Raw genomic sequence first — 17,997 nt, forward strand, 5'->3', positions numbered from 1 at the left:
TTCACAAAATATAAAGTGTGATTCTTACATCCTCAGGATGTAAAGCCGGAACATGAACAGTTGGTACTGATCCACGCTTGAGAATACATTTTTGAAGATCCTGTTTTATACTGACACTCATTCACAAAGCAGTCCGGTGTAAAATGATTTGCACAAACATACACACATTTTTGTATGCTTTGGGGCACATCACAAACAAAACTTGTCTACTGCGTCTTCAGTGGCTCTGATGCCGGGAGTACATGAAGACTCTTATGTTCACTCTTACAGCCAAAAACAGAACACTTATGACACTTATGAATCTGCAAAAAAAAAACACGGCAATTTCTAGGCATCACGCTCTATTCTCTAAACACGCAAGCTTCCCTGCCTAAGGAAACTCGTCAGGATCAGGTCTATTTGCACATCGTGCTCTGGTCAGTTTGGGTCTCATAACGCGATCTCCTGTCCCTATTAGGACACCTCAATTTTGCCATGCACATCATTCCTCAAGGCAGCTCCTTCATTTCCCGCCTCCTAAAACTGGCTCATTCCGTAGACAACCTCTCCTACATATCAATCGATGATGGCTGCCGTGTATCTCCGGATGACATGTCCCTTTTCACGGACACGGCTCCCTCCATAGGATTCGGGGATTAATTTCTAGGATCATGGTTCACAGGGAAATGGCCAGACAAATTTTTCAATATAGCTATTATGGTCCATCCGCTGTCTTTGAAATTTACCCCATCATCACAGCCAGCATTATATGGGGTTCCCTTTGGACACGCAAATACGTCATCATTTCTCGAGAATTCCGCAGTCGTCACTATTATCAATAAAGGCCGGTCCTCCTCCAACCATCATGTCCCTTATGAGACATCTGACATGGCAGAGCATTTCCTGCAACTTCATTATCTCAGCAAAACACATTCCTAGGTTTTTCAATGTAAACTCTGACTCCCTCCCTCGTTTCGCTTCAAGAAGTTCCACAGACCATGCCCCCCACCAGCGAAAAACCCCCCAAAACATTTCATTGCCACACCTCTCAGACCCCCTGCCGGATTAAGCCCCTCCTTACTAATCCATTTAAATTCTGCTCCAACTCCCATGCAGAAAGGACTTGCCCGGTCCACACTTCCTACTCCACCTGGGCCCACTATTCCTCCTCCTGCCAATCACACAGTACTCCTCTATTTTCCGTTCTGATCTCCCAGTGTGCGTGTTCATTTCCTTTTGCTTTCACACTGGACATCTCAAATTCCATCCCTAGCCCCCATATAGCGCCACTGGTTAAAACATTATGGTCTCTCCCTTCCTGTCGGGGTATTCCTTATGCATCGGAGCAGCTTCTACTGGCACTCTTCGAGGTGAAGGGTGAGGGTCAAAATCCCTTGGCTCTTCAGATATATCAATACATATATATATATATATATATATATATATATATATATATATATATATATATATATATATATATCCTTTTATATCAATATCTATCTGTATTCTGTTGCTTAACTTCTTTAATAAAGTGATGAATTAACTATATGCATGATCACATAATCAATTCTATTTTCTTATGCATAATTGAAATATACTTTGAATCATATGTGTGTTGAATGTTAATTAGTCTCTTTTAGGAACATTCCAGAGTCTCTCTGTCCTGCACGTCGGCTGAAGGTCTTTTGGGGGATAAGCTTATTTGTGACGCTCTCCAGCCTCTCAGGGAGGGGGTCAGGGGAATGCGTTAAACATGTGTTCCAGATGTATTCTGTGTTTGATTGTTACCTTTCCATGACTAATTATATGGTTTAAAGTCCTATGTAATAATACCTGAATAGTAGAAGTGTGATTTTCTATTATTATTTCTTTAGGAAAGAAATGTATGATATTTCAACCCTCTCCTCTGCCCGAGGAGTGAATATTTTATCTCTCTGTTTTGGTTTAAATGGCCTGATAATGTGTGCTCTAGCTGTCTTGTGCCCAGAGAAGGACTGTCGTTCAGTCAGTGTTTTGTGTGTGCGTTTGACCTTCTACCTAGGTTTTGAACCAGGGATGCACACCAGGCCGACTCGAAGACGCCCGCGACCATCTGCGAGGTCACTTCAGACGTAAATCTCGGTGCGGACGACAAGTGCGCTGATTAATGTTGATAGGCCATTTAACTATCTATATGTTGTGACTTTATGTTCTTTTAGCCAATCAGGAGTAAAATAATGGAATGTACATCCTTGCAAATGGTATAATTGATGTAAGATTTTGTGTAAGGTACGAGTTAGCTTTCGATCTCCTCGTGAGACTTTGTCGCTGGCTCTACCAATTTCACTGCAAACTATTCTTCAGTAAATTTTGATTCTTTAATTGAATTTCTCGACTCCTGGTTTTCTTTCTCCATATCTGGTCCAGGTCATAACTGTTATACCCCTAACAGAGGTATACTGGAATCCACTGTCAAGATGCTCGACCGCTGGTCTTCTTAATCCTACCTAAAATATAGTCGACCTAACACAAATCATCAAACAAGCAAAGATAACCATCAAACAACTCTTCTCTTGTTGGAGGGTTTTCATAATCACATGTTGTTTATCTTTCAACAAAGATACTGCACAGCAATGCCAGCCTAACGTAGGGCCGCATACCATGTTGTTTGTCTTTGGAAAAGATTCTGCACAACCAGGGACCCTCAACAGAGTGCCCAAAAATCACACTCAAGGACAAAGACGAAAAAAAAAAAACGCACAAGGACCAAATCAAACTCAAGGAGAAAAGAAAGAAAAAAAAACACACAGCGTTTCCTATTGCAAAGGTATTGCAAAACCATGCCAGAGATATTGTGCATTTCATGTCAAATCTAGGTGTTCACATCTCTTTTCTCTCCCCTCTTCTCCAGAATGAACCCAAGACCTGGTTCGTACCTTTCCGGATCATCTCTTTTGGGGTAGTATTCAACTTTCTCTCTCTTTTGTGGGTAGGCTCCTCACCCCTGCCTCCTATCTCCGGCAGGATATGACTGTTCTGAGTACAAATTATTCGGACCACCAGACGGGGCCTATGCCAAAGAGAGACATTACTTACCTGTTCTATATTCATCAAATAAATGCAGTCTTAAATTTCACTCAAGTCTGCGAGTCTTCCTGATAGAAGACCAATTACTCTCCATACCTAAGTCAATTTGTTTCAATTCCAATTTTCATTGACAGCAAAAAACAACCCCTGCAAGGAAGGAAAATGAAAGATATACATTAAAAATCACTAAATTTTAAGACACTGATCCTTATGAATCATCATTATAATAACAATAATATCTGGTGTACGACATAGATGCATGCTAATAATTTCTGCACTTGTTATTTTTAAATCATGTTGCATTATCAGAACCTGCTAAAAATAAGATAAGCAACTGAACAATGAAGCACTGTAAATTATAACAGATTACATCAATGGAAATGTGAGATAAAGTAACTTATGATCAGTGTTGGGTGCAACAGACTACATCTGAACAATACAATTGATTACTGTTTCATTGCATATTGATTACATTATATATCAGACACTGCAATAAATTAGTAGCTAAATAATTTGTTTGGTAGGCCTTGTGTGATAGTATTAAAAAACTGAAAGTGGTCTCATTCCTCTTTTACTTAGACTACAGAAACGTACATGAAGACACCAATGATAATATCATAGTGCAAGTATTTTCTGTATAGTCACACAGTATAGATGCGATAAACTCAAACTGCCTCCCGTAAAAATCATCAGCAGCTCTGCTGACCCCTTGCGCACACATGTGAAACAGGCGATACTCTTTGGATACTTTGTTGGCTTTATGTTGTTTATGTTAAGGGAATTGGAAAATTAGTGCAGTCCTCTAAATGGATAGCTTGCAGCTACTAGTTTGTTTATACTCCTGGTGGCTGCCTACTCCTCACACTTCTCATTGCTTTGTGCATCATACAGTGCGTGTTTGACCAATCAGAGTTTTCAGCATCTCCCACAGTCCCTATTCTGGGGTAGAAGTACCTACTCCAGAGTAGAAGCTAAATGACTCTTAATGACTACGCTATGAATGCATATAAATAAAATAAAAAATGTACATTTGTTTTCCACATAGGAGTATTTCTTGCCTTCTAGCCTTTTTATGATTCACCTATAAAGTAAAATATTGTTATATATCCATTATGTAGAAGGTTCTAAGCGTGGGAGGCAAGAATGAAGCCGGTGTTGCGTTAGATGTGAGTGATCTTTTATTCTCAGGGTTCTAACTCAAAATACTCAAAATAACACAGCTTCAATTATAACAATCAGTATAAACTCAATAATAAATCAAAAACAGCTTTTCAGCATACAGCTTTGGTTTGTGTGCGTGTTTCGGACTCTGCCGATCTGGGGTTCTGCCGGCCTTTTAAAGTCTGTCTCCGCCATCACTGAAATGAGACACAGGTTTTTAGAGTCAATAATCACCAGGTGATGGCTCTTACCGCTTCCTCTCTCCCCACTGACAGACATACAACCACGTCCCCTTCCGCTTTCCCCACCGCCCGACTCAGGCCAGGGCTCCACCCTCTCCACCTCTTGTGAGAGCATGGCCCCCAACCCCGTCTAATGCATCAATCTGCAAAATGAAGGGGAGAGAGATGTTTGGAGCATGTAAAAATGGCCCGCCACAGAGTGCAGATTTCACTAAAGTGAAAACCTGTTGGCACACCTCTGTCCACTGGACCGGATCTGGCGCCCCCTTTTTAGTGAGATCAGTCAAGGGGCTGGTGACATCAGAGAAACTACTAGGCACAAACCATCGGTAGTAGCCAGCCCCATAAACTGTCTCACCTTCATCACGGGTCGTGGGCAGGCCGCTATCGCTGTGGTCTTACCAACTTGGGGCCGCACCTGCCCATGACCCAAGTGGAAGCCCAGATACTGTACTTCCACCCTACCAATTACACAATTTTACACATGGTTTGCCATGAGCCCCGCCCACCTCGGCGACCTCAGCACAGCTCTCAAATGTTGCATAATACCTCTGCCAATCCTTACTTTATATAATAATAAATAGGCAGCAATGTATGCAGAGTGCGGCTAGAGAATCTTGTCCATGAGGCGGGAGCCTCGAACAAACATGGAAGAGTGATGAATATGTGTAATTCAAATTTTTCCTCAGGATAAATCCAGTGTAGAATAACATTTAGCTGCACCCAACCGATCGAGCAGTTCATCAATTCGGGGCATTGGGAATGTGTAAAATATAGACACCGTGCTGACTTTTCAATAATCTACACTGAACCAGACTGACCCATCACTCGTAGGCATAAGAACATCCGGGCTGGCCCAATCACTGTGCGATTCTTCTATTTCCCCCATCTCGAGCATTGCCTTTATTTAGTTCCGAATCACCTTTTTCTTGTGTTCGGGCAAGTGGTATGGCCGACTACGTATTACTACTCCTGGCTAAGTCTTGATATGGTGTTGTTTGAGGTTCATATGTCAGGGAAGAGGGGAGAACACGTCCGCAAATTTATTTTGCAACTTGGCCACCTCCATGAGCTGGGACGTTGAGAGATGGTCTCCACAAGGTACTGGGTGAATGGATCGGATTTGAACTTCACCTTTGGCCTGAGCTCGTCCTCTCTGGAACTACCATCACCATGGACACGTGACCTCTTCTCTCCATAATTTAAGGAGGTTGAGGTGGTAAATTTGATGTTTTCTGCCTATATCCGTTCATTTGACTTCATAATCGAGATCCCTTATTTTTAGGGGGGTCTGGGATCATGCTCCCCCGTGATAAATTTTTTAAAAGAACAGAATCAAAATGTGATTTTAATGAATTTCTGAGCAGCATTTCTACCTTTTCTTGTGTAGCTTGAATATAAATATGGGAGACAAGGCATCACTAGACAAAGTATTCACATGACCTCAATAGCTATTGTTTTCCTTTCATTATGCTCTGTTATGGGACATTACACACATTCCCTGTACGGGCAACCTGTGTCCTTCATTAAACACATAATACAGTGAGCAGTGTTCTGCACACATTCCCTGTACGGGACCTGTGTCCTTGAATTGGGAAAGCCTGGGCATGCAGAAGAGAGGATAGAACCGATACGAACTTGAAGCCTTTGTGCTGTGGCCTCAGAGTTGTCCATTAATGAATAAGGTTCTTGTTCCTATGCTTGTTACTCATAAATTACAAAGCAACTGTCATTTCTTATTCTGCTATTATGCTTTTCACATATTTCTTTTATGCTGTCATCTGTAAGTTTCTAGAATGTTCCTTGTTAGATTTGCTTCCCTTCTGCAGGTGTCTCATGCTATAAATGTCTGTGTTTGCAACCACTTGTCTTTGAGATAGATCCGGCTGTGCAGTGTGCATTTCCATAAAACTCAATAAAGCTCTCATGCGTCATTGGTCTTTGTTTCTGGCCATCCTACAACAGGCTCTTAATGATTTAAGTAATCTTTAGGAATATTTCAAATCAAACAAGGCCAGTTTATTTGTTAACCATAATTCATACCGACCATTTACAACACTGGTGGAAAACTTTGTCCATATTTTTTCTATACATCTTGGAGGCCCAGAGTTGAAAGCCCTTATATTTACTTGCCCTTATATTTACTGTGCAATACCATAAGCAGCTAAGAAATCAGGTTAGAAGCAGGTTAAATCAATTTAGCTAGTCTGTAGCCTTTAAATCATCAAAGCTGTTTAGCCATTTAAGATGTTTGATTTCCTCCATAGAGTTTTAAACTAGATAGCTCTGAAAATAATTTAAATGGCTTGCAACAGTTTTGTGGTTAGCACTGAAATATCAAGGGAAGACAAAACGGTGCGTGTGCTACAGTAGGGTAGTGCAGAGCACATCATGTGAATAGTTTGGTGATGGCTTGTGGAACATTTGCACAAAAACCAGGCTTGAATCATGCATTACAGATGAGGAGGCATATTTAGTGCATATAAAGCTCCTCTGCAATAACCAACATTTACTTAACTCCTGTTCAGTTCCACTCAAACACCGTCAATTCTGAACAAAAACATTCAGGGTTGAACCAAAATATTTCAGGGCTTAAACCTCAAATGTTTTAACCTAGTGACACCCCAGTAACATATTATTACTGTTATTGTGAGATTAAGAGATTTTAATGTTGTCAAATGTAATTTATTTATTTTTAATATTAAAATGTCTTCCCTTTTTCTGGACTACCAGAATGGCAACTTTAGATTTGTTAACAAAAGGAGCTAGCGCTTCCACTGCTCCGCTTTTGTGCACGCTACTGCTAATAAGTCTTTGAAGTTTTTTCCTTTTTTCCCATTTTTCCTTCTCAAGAATCCAGCTCAAAGGACCATCAGTTGTAGCGAACGATTGGCTATTGCAGCTTTCACCATTCACCTATAAGTTGCTGGATCAGGGAACTGATCCACCACAAGGGAATAACCAATTTATTGTCACCATTCATATTCATTTGACTGGCTTGTTGTTGTTGTTATGATTGTGATTTACATAGCATGATGAGTTTATGCATTCACACATAAAACCTCATCAATATTCTGATACATAAACAATTATTATTCAGCTGTTTGTCTTCGCATCTAGATCAACTAAACTTATAAGGCATCCTGTGACAAGCACACACACAAACAGACAAAATAATACATCTATCTTATACTGTATATGGCTGGCTTTCTACAGATTAATTAATTAATGTTTTTGTCTTTCTTACTTATATAAGCTTTCTGTTGAATAAAAGTGGACAAAATTCTAAAAGGAGCATTTGCCACCATATGGCACACCTGCTGATCACCTTCCATGTTGCAATTTTCTCAGTGTCCTTATATCCTGTCCCAAAATATGTTAATTTTAAGACAAAACAATAATCACAACAAGTTAAGTTTCCTTATGGTAAGTCAGAAATAATGATTTATTTACAATGAAACAAAGAGATGAAAATTCTAAATGTACACACACACACACACACACACACACACACACACACACACAAAACAAATGTTCTCTAATAATTTTGCATAAATTAATATCCTTCAAATTTCTCACTCAGTAAGAGGATGCTAATGTGAATGTGCTCACTAATAATGGCAGTTCAAACTTGCGTTAGAAGGTAAAACAATCAGTGTTAAGGCCTATACAACAAGACCAAATTTTCCTAACGTGCTTTCATATAGGAACATAGGAGTAATTTAGGTGGGGTTTTTTTTGTTTGCTTTTTTTACAAAGAGTACTCTGTACTCGGTCAGTCTGCCCTATGCTTTCACATGTAGTGAGGGTTTATTTCACATTGTTTATGAGGAATTGACTCTAATTTAAGCCACTTAATTAAATCAACATAAATTCAGCCACAGTGAACCATTTGGCATTGATATCAAATTCCAACTTAAAAAGTGCTTCGTGCAAACACGTCGATTGCTTTATAAGGACAGATAACAATCGAAAGCGAACTTTAAAAATGAAGTGATTTTATAACATTATCAGATATAATCCAATAACGTTGTCAGTAGGCCTACTACCATGTAGAAAAAGGCTCAAAATGTAGCTGGAGGCTGAAACCATGTGGGTCATGAAAACCAAACACTTGCGAAATGCATAGAAAATCAACATTCACATTTCAAGGGTTCAATTGTACAAACTCTGAACAAATTTGTAAAAAAAAAAAAAAGGGAAAATAAAGATAAAAGATAAAGAAAATGAAAAATGCAAAACATAAAGGGACCTTAAAAAGGGTTTGCCTTTTAAAGCAGAGACATTTTAGAAAAAGTGAACTCCAAAGGGAGTTTTACTGAACATTATTTTTTATGTACAATAAAATAACACTAGGTATAATATTTACAATACAAACAATAAACAATGTATGTAAATAAAAATAGAGGATAATACATCTAAAGATATACAACATTATTTTCATTTTTTTATAATTATAGTACCCTTCAATTGAGCTGTAACAAAGTAAAACAAATGGTAGCTTTCAAACTTTTAATGGAAACAAAGAACCTTTTCCCCCATTTTACATTAGAATCCTTTAAGTAGAGTGAGTCACCATGCTATTACCATCTGCTGATAACTACAGACCACAAAGCATTTACATTTGTTAAAAAGAGAGTTATGTACATTTAAATATTACAGCTAAACATAGTTGTTGTTGTTCAAATAAGTAAATGTTCCTACCCACTATCTGCAGAAATGGCGAGAGGTTATTACAACTATCTCATGATTAGGCAGCTAGATTTATTTCTAAAACAAACTGAATATTTTGTGACCCAGAAAAAAGGGAGAATAAAAATATTCAATGTAAAATAATAACTGTGCCATTTTAAAGATAGTATTTATCTCTTTGGTACAGGCCTTCATTTAAGACATTCAAAGACATTTATTAAAGTTAGTGAGCAGATATTTGGGCATTCACCAGTGCATAGTAAGCCCCTTGTTTAGCCATTAGTTGGGCATGTGTCCCCTGCTCGGTCACCCTGCCATTCTGAATGACCGCTATGACATCAGCATTCTGAATAGTGGACAAGCGGTGGGCAATGACAATACAAGTACGGCCAAGACGAGCATCATCAAGGGCCTTCTGAACAATCTGTACCACAGGAAAGAGAGAAGTGGGGAAGACAAGTCATTCAGGTGTGTTTTTATTCCACACTAAATCGCTGTTTACAGAAACATACAGTAACATTTATTTACTATATAGGGAGTAAATAATAAATACTTTTATTAGCTTTACAGTATAAATTGGTCAAAGCATTATCTTAACTTGATTTTTATTTTTAGACATCTTTTGTTTCAAGTCCTCTCTAAATGTGTGTGGACAATAATATATAAAGATTCTATAAAAAAATCCATGGAGCATCACTTTAAAGGAATTCTACTGGAAACCTAAAGGCTCACAAGCATCAAAATGTATACTACTTTAAGGGCCATCTGCTGGTTGATGTCAGAAGTGCACTTTGTCATACAGAATCATGGCATTAAAATTGGACAGCAATTTTCCATGATTGCAGCTTTTCACTTAAAAGTGCAGCAAATTTCAACAAATCAAATGAACTTACATTTAAAGTTAGTATTAATTATTTACAAATATGCATGTTTTAACAGATTTAAGCAAATAATTGTGTTCTTTAAGTCATGTATTTACATTTAAACTACAGTATCTTACAAAAGTGAGTACACGCCTCACATTTTTGTAAATATTTGATTATATCTTTTCATGTGACAACACTGAAGAAATGACAGTTTGATAGAATGTAAAGTAGTGAGTGTACAGCTTGTATAACAGTGTAAATTTGCTGTCCCCTCAAAATAACTCAACACACAGCCATTAATGTCTAAACCGCTGGCAACAAAAGTGAGTACACCCCTAAGTGAAAATGTCCAAATTGGGCTCAAAGTGTCAATATTTTGTGTGGGCACCATTATTTTCCAGCACTGCTTTAACCCTCTTGGGCATAGAGTTCACCAGAGCTTCACAGGTTGCCACTGGAGTCCTCTTCCACTCCTCCATAATGACATCACGGAGCTGGTGGATGTTAGAGACCTTCTGCTCCTCCACCTTCCATTTGAGGATGCCCCACAGATGCTCAATAGGGTTTAGGTCTGGAGACATGCTCGGCCAGTCCATCACCTTCACCCTCAGCTTCTTTAGCAATGCAGTGGTCATCTTGGAGGTGTGTTTGGGGTCGTTATCATGCAGGAATACTGCCCTGCGGCCCCATCTCTGAAGGGAGGGGATCATGCTCTGCTTCAGTATGTCACAGTACATGTTGGCATTCATGGTTCCCTCAATGAACTGTAGCTCCCCAGTGCCGGCAGTACTCATGCAGCCCCAGACCATGACACTCCCACCACCATGCTTGACTGTAGGCAAGACACACATGTCTTTGTACTCCTCACCTGGTTTCCACCACACACGCTTGACACCATCTGAACCAAATAAGTTTATCTTGGTCTCATCAGACCACAGGACATGGTTCCAGTAATCCATGTCCTTAGTCTGCTTGTCTTCAGCAAACTGTTTGCAGGCTTTCTTGTGTATCATCTTTATAAGAGGCTTCCTTCTGGTATGACAGCCATGCAGACCAATTTGATGCAGTGTGCGGCGTATGGTCTGAGCACTAACAGGCTAACCCCCCGCCCCTTCAACCTCTGCAGCAATGCTAGCAGCACTCATACGTCTATTTCCCAAAGACAACCTCTGGATATGACACTGAGCACGTGAATTCAACTTCTTTGGTCGACCATGGCAAGGCCTGTTCTGAGTGGAACATGTCCTGTTAAACCGCTGTATGGTCTTGGCCACCATGCTGCAGCTCAGTGTCAGGGTCTTAGCAATCTTTTTATAGCCTAGTCCATCTTAATTTAGAGCAACAATAATTTTTTTCCGATCCTCAGAGAGTTCTTTGCCATGAGGTGCCATGTTGAACTTCCAGTGACCAGTATGAGGGAGTGTGAGAGCGATGACAACAAATTTAACACCAGCTCCCCATTCACACCTGAGACCTTGTAACACTAACGAGTCACATGACACCGGGGAGGGAAAATGGCTAATTGGGCCCAATTTGGACATTTTTACTTAGGGGTGTACTCACTTTTGTTGCCAGCGGTTTAGACATTAATGGATGTGTGTTGAGTTATTTTGAGGGGACAGCAAATTTCCATTGTTATACAAGCTGTACACTCACTACTTAACATTGTATCAAAGTGTCATTTCTTCAGTGTTGTCACATGAAAAGATATGATCAAATATTTACAAAAATGTGAGGCGTGTACTCATTTTTGTGAGATACTGTATGTACAAAAAAAAAAAACCTTACAAACCTTCTCACTCTCTGTGTCGAGTGCTGATGTGGCCTCGTCCAGCAGCAGGACTTTGGGCTTACGGACCAGCGCTCGAGCAATGGCTATCCTCTGCTTCTGTCCCCCCGACATCTGAGTGCCTTTATCTCCTACTCGAGTGTTGTATTTCTGAAGTGAATAAGACATTAACATATACATTATAAAATGTATGTATGTGTACACACGCATGCACGCACGCACGTATATATATATATATATATACACACACACACACACACACACACACACACACACACACACACACACTCATATATTTGCTATTCTTCTCACTACAATTGTACAAAATAGTTATCTGAGTTACCGTAGACTTAGTCAGTTCGAACCACATGAAAAGCACTGCAGACAGTGGCCCTGTTTGAAATTACATACTACCCATACTACTCTTACTGCTTCTGCCATATTTATGCACACTGATGAGCCAAAACATTATGACCACACAGAGGTGAAACGAATAACTTTGATCATCTCCTAACAAAGCCACATATCAAGGTCTGAGTATCTTAGATGGTAAGCGAACAATCTGTTCTCATTGTCACCATGTTGAATGTAGGTGAATGGGCAGCAGTAAAGACCTGAGCGACTTTGACAAAGGCCAAATTGTTATAGCCAGATGACTGGATCAGAGCATCTCTGAAATGGCAAGGCTTGTGGGGTGCTCCTGGTCAGAAGTGGTGAGTACCTACCAACAGTGGTCCAAGGAGGGACAAACCACAATCCTGCGACAGGGTGTTGGGTGCCCAAGGCTCATTGATACACTAGGGTAATGATGGCTATCCCATCTGGTCCAAACTGACAAAAGCTCTAATGTGGCACAAGTCACAGAAAATTATAGTAATGGTTACTGGAGGAATGTGTCACAACACACAGTCTATCGCACCCTGCTGCATATGGGGCTGCATAGCCACAGACCATTTAGAGTGACCATGATGACCCCAGTCCACCATTGAATGTGCCTACAATGGGCGTGCGAGCATCGGAACTGGACTTTGGAGCAGTGGAAGAAATGTTCCTGGTCCGATGAGTCCCATTTCCTTTTACATCATGTGGATGGCAGTGTAACTGTGTACTGTTTACCTGGGGAAGTGATGGCACCAGGATGCACTGTGGGAAGGCGATAAGCTGGTGGAGGAAGTGTGATGCAATGGGCAATGTTCTGCTGGGAAACCCTGGGTCCAACCATTCACGTGGACATCAATTTGACACGTGCCACCTACCTAAACATCGTTGCAAACCAGGTACACCCCTTCATGGCAATGGTATTCCCTGATGGAATACTGCACCCCAATAATGCACACCTTCTGCAAACATTGTTCAGAAATGGTTCGAGAAACAAGAGTTCAAGGTGTTACCCTGGCCTCCAAATTCCCAAGATCACAATCTGTTTGAGCACCTGTGGGATGTGCTGGACCAACAAGTCCGATCCATGTCAGCTCCACCTCGCAACATACAGGACTTGAAGGATGTGCTGCTAATGTCTTGGTGGCAGATACCACAGGACACCTTCAGGGGTCTTGAAGAGTCCATACCTCGACGGGTTGGTGCTGTTTTGGCGGCACGTGGGAGGACCAACAGCATATTAGGTGGTGGTCATAATATTTTAGCTCATCAGTGTATATATATCCTGCCATATCTTCAAAAGGTCAATGGCAATGGGTTCAAAGTAAAAAAAAATTTTTTTAACTTTGAGCGGCGCATCAACAGACATTCAAAGGGAGAACTCACTAGTAAGCCGGTGTGTGTGTGTCCGTTTAAGTGACTCCAGACACATCGCAAAGGTTCTGCCCTATTCCAATCAGTGTTTACATCTCACATGGAGCTGAATAAAATGTCAGCATCTAATATGAAAATTGGCCAATCCTCTAATCAAAATAGGTTCAATGCATTAAACATTTTAAATTAAATCGCATGCATTAACACTAACATTTTGAAAACTGTAGTAATAACATTTCTTTGTTTGTATTTCTTTTCCAAATGCCAAAACTTTGCTTACTTCCAGGTTTAAATAAGACTTTTAATATCAGATTTTCTTTGTGGACTAAGACTTTAAACCCCACTGTATATACAACACACACACACACACACACACACACACACATACACACACACACACACACACACACCTCTGGAAGGCTAATGATGAAGTTATGTATGTTGGCCTTTTTTGAAGCTTCCTCAATCTCCTCCTGGGTGACGACACGGCTGTTGTCCCCATACTGAATGTTCTCCGCAATAGTACAATCAAAAAGGATAGGCTCCTGAGACACTAGCCCAAGCTGGGTGCGCAACCATGCCAGGTTTAGCTTCCTCGTGTCAGTCCCGTCTACTAACTATGCAAAGGAGCAAGCAGACAGAATGTAAGGCATAATTAGATCCCTTAAGCCAAAATAATGGTAAACACTTCTAGGTACACAAACCATCTGATAAACTCACCACATGGCCTGCAGCAGTGTCATAGAAACGCTCTAGAAGCTGAATGCTTGTGCTTTTCCCACAACCACTGCTGCCCACCAGAGCAAGTGTCTGTCCCTGCGTTACTGATACATTCAGACCCTGCAGAACTTTCACGTTCTGACGGGTTGGGTAAGAGAACTGCACCTCACGGAATTCTATATTGCCTGTAAAGTATGACTGAAAAAATAAATGTAAAAACAATTATTTACTTTATTATACTGAATAACGAATCAGTGCTTTTTTGTAACCACTTTTGACAGAGTTTGAACATTAATAGCATCTAGTACAGTGGTTCTTAATTGTTTTGCTTCAGGACCCAGTTACCCAACCCAGTATCAAAACTGTTTATTGTAATTAAAAATTGTCTTAAACTAACATTGAAATGTGATAAGCTCATTTATTTTGCTATCATATAACAATACAAAATGTTATGGTTAGTTGAATGTTATTATTTGCACTGGGCATTGTTTTTTCATTGCTATACATGGCCCTATCAGAAAAGAGCTGAGGCTTATTTTTGTGTCGCAACCTACCGGATCAGAACCACTGATCTAGTATACCTTTATGTTACGTAATCAAAAATTCCCTCTTACTGGTTTGTCTCCTGACTCATCATAGATGTCAATGGCTGGTTTTTTGTCTAGCAGCATTAAGATCCTCCCAGCCGCTGCTTTAGCTTTGGCAAAGTCAGGGGCGAATGATGAGGACTGACCAATGTTCATAGCAGCAAATACGATCACAGAAAACACCCTATGCAAAGGAAGAGCCAACACACCATCCCAGTATTTAGAAATATAAAAATGAAGGGTAAATACAGCATTTTATTAGAGACTTTATACAATCTGTACTTACAGGAAAACATTTTCAAATTCTGTGTAACAGTGTGCAATGAGCCAGGCTCCAAAGCGGAAGATGGCAGCATTGACTAGGTAGGGAATCGCTTGGGCAAGGGCAAAGGTCATTCCATAGATGGGTGCTTTGCACAGACTAGATCTGAAATATCACAAGCTTAGCTGAGACTTTATTAAAAGAGATTTAACTTTAGCTGGGTACAAGTTTTAAGGTGTTTTGTCTTAAAAATTGGGATTTACCGGTATGGGTCACTTAGGCTGTCAATAAACTTGTGGAAGAAGACTTCTTCACGTGTTAATGCAACAACTGTCTTGAAGTTCTCGACAGTTTCTGTGGATATCTGAGGGGGAGAGTTGTTAATGATACCGTAAATTACCAATCAACCTTACAAAACATATTTTTGTGATGACAAGGACCCTCAAATATGATTCCTATTTTGTGGGGTCCCCTTGCTCATATATAAATAAAAAGTTAAAGATTTTTGCAGTTTGTTCATTTTAATTTAAATAAACTAAAGCAACACAATTCTAGAACATTTTGAAACAAATGGATTTCACTGCATTCTATCCAATTAAATTAGTAAAGTTTAAGTTTAAATAATCCATTGGATTTGGGACTGCATTAATACATTTTGTAGGATTGATGAAACTGGCAGGGGATTTCTGCTTCCCAGCATGCTTTGCATGGAAATAGATGAGGTGAACAAATGTTGAATTTAAGTTTTATTTTATGTATTTTTCAGCAAAATTAAAATAAAATGGGATTTGATAAAGTGTAATGTTCTGTTATATTGTTATTTTAAAAGAGTGTTTTTTAGGCTGGAGTTCTGGGGGTTACCATTGTAAAGATTAGTGCTTGTGTTTCAGTTGAGGACAGGGCTGGACTGGTGATCTAGCATACCGGCATTTTCTCAGTGGGCCGACGCACTTTGTGTTCGATCAGGGGCTGACTGATCATCTGTAGAAACAAGCAGGACGGTGGGATGACCATGAAACGGGGCCGAATGGTGCCCGATAAGCTAAAATGAGCCGCCGCATTATGTAGACCGGACCACAGAACGGCACTGCGATAAAAGGAAAGAGCATTTATTTAAACCAAGACGGCTCGTTGGAATTCATGGAACTTGTGACGTCACAAGGACCAAATACATCAGCATATGCCACCTATTTTTCCGTCATTGCACCCCTGGCCCCACCAACTGGTGCTCAGTCAGTCACACAGGTGAAGAGGAGAGAGATAGGGCCTGTCATGGGAGATTCATCCAAAGTGGACTTACACAGGACACCTTTATGTTCTTAGTTTGATTCAAATGTTTTTCCACCTAAACATGCACAGACATACGTCTTTGACTTTTGATACATATCTCAGGCGGATTTGAAAAGATGAGGTGTCTAAATACATCTCTGAAGAGAAGCTGCTCATTCAGCTGCTTCCTCCTGCTGTTTTAAGCACAAATGTTTTATTTCACCCATCTGCACTATTTTTAGTTGTTGGTGTATGAAAACGTGATTGAATGATACTGGAAACTGGATGTTATAGAATGGATTGTGTGTTCCGCTCATATCATATACAGCGGATGAAATAAGTATTGAAAACGTTAAGAAAAAATTCAGTAAATACATTTCCAAAGGTGCCATTGACATGAAATTTTCACCAGATGTTGGTAACAACCCAAGTAATCCATACATACAAAGAAACCAAAACAAATGAGCTCAGCAAATTAAGTTATGTGTAATAATGTGAAATGAAACAGGGAAAAAGTATTGAACACGCTTACTGATATTTATTTAATACCTTGTACAAAAGCCTTTGTTGGTAATGACAGTGTAAAACAGTTAAGGAGGAGGCGAGAACCGGCTTTTCAATATAAATAATATTTTAATGAGAAATTTAAAAGACAACATAAACACACACATGACGGAGATGTCCGCTAACGATCTCTCTCTCCCGCACGGCCCTCTGCAGTCAGCCTTTAAACCTCACAGAGGCATAAATATACGGGACCAGGTGTGTAGTATTACGACCCGGCCCCGCCCTCCGCCCTGCCACAGACAGCTTCAAGATGCCTCCTGTATGGAGAAACTAGTCGCATGCATTGCTCTGGTTTGATTTTGGCCCATTTTTCCACACAAACAGTCTTCAAATCTTGAAGGTTCCATGGGCCTCTTCCATGAATCTTGATCTTCAGTTCTTTCCATAGATTTTCAATGGGATTTAAGTCAGGTGATTGGCTGGGCCATTCTAGCAGCTTGATTTTCTTTCTTTGAAACCAATTGAGAGTTTCCTTGTCCACCCTTGTTTCATCTTCATCATCCTGGTAGATGGCAACAGATTTTTGTCAAGAATGTCTCGGTAAATTTGCCCATTCATCCTTCCTTCAATTATGTGAAGCCTATAACCAATGCCATCGTTATGTTTTGCAACAATTATGTTGCGAAGGTCTTGAGACAGCTCTTTGCTTTTACCCATCATGAGATTTGTCTTGTGTGACACCTTGGCAAAGAGACCTTTTTGTAGGCCACCAGTTGGGACTGAACCAGCTGATATTAATTTGCACTGACAAGGGGCTGGATTGCTTTTTAATTACTGATTGTTTTCAGCTGTTGTCTTGGCTTTCCATGCCTTTTTGCACCTCCCTTTCTTCATGTGTTCAATACTTTTTCCCTGTGTCATTTCACATTATTACACAACTTCATTTGCTGAGCTCATTTGTTTTGGTTTCTTTGTACGTATGGATTACTTGGGTTGTTACCAACATCTGTTGAAAATGTAATGTCAATAGCACCTTTGGAAATATATTTACTGAAAGATATGTTGACGTGTTCAATACTTATTTCACCCGCTGTAAGTCATAATA

General features: G+C 40.0%; 1 protein-coding gene across 8 annotated transcripts in view; it reads right to left on the reverse strand.

Moving 5' to 3' along the window:
* Positions 1-17,997, reverse strand: part of abcb5 (ATP-binding cassette, sub-family B (MDR/TAP), member 5) — an 85,691-nt gene that overhangs the window by 54,917 nt on the left and 12,777 nt on the right. Inside the window, exons 23-29 of one of the 8 annotated variants that reach the window (XM_052143362.1) lie at positions 15,380-15,480; positions 15,141-15,281; positions 14,882-15,038; positions 14,268-14,465; positions 13,958-14,164; positions 11,799-11,945; positions 7,872-9,564 (exon numbers count right to left, since the gene is read on the reverse strand). The exons of 4 other annotated variants lie outside the window; for them this stretch is intronic. In XM_052143362.1, coding sequence (XP_051999322.1) covers positions 9,364-9,564; positions 11,799-11,945; positions 13,958-14,164; positions 14,268-14,465; positions 14,882-15,038; positions 15,141-15,281; positions 15,380-15,480 — 1,152 coding nt within the window. In that variant the 3' untranslated portion in view covers positions 7,872-9,363. Of the gene's footprint in view, positions 1-7,871; positions 9,565-11,798; positions 11,946-13,957; positions 14,165-14,267; positions 14,466-14,881; positions 15,039-15,140; positions 15,282-15,379; positions 15,481-17,997 lie in introns of those variants that run through there. 3 more of the 8 variants (XM_052143363.1, XM_052143364.1, XR_007972050.1) reach the window with 3 other exon arrangements.

Source organism: Xyrauchen texanus, chromosome 15, assembly GCF_025860055.1.
Source record: "Xyrauchen texanus isolate HMW12.3.18 chromosome 15, RBS_HiC_50CHRs, whole genome shotgun sequence".
NCBI classification, from domain to species: Eukaryota; Metazoa; Chordata; class Actinopteri; order Cypriniformes; family Catostomidae; genus Xyrauchen; species Xyrauchen texanus.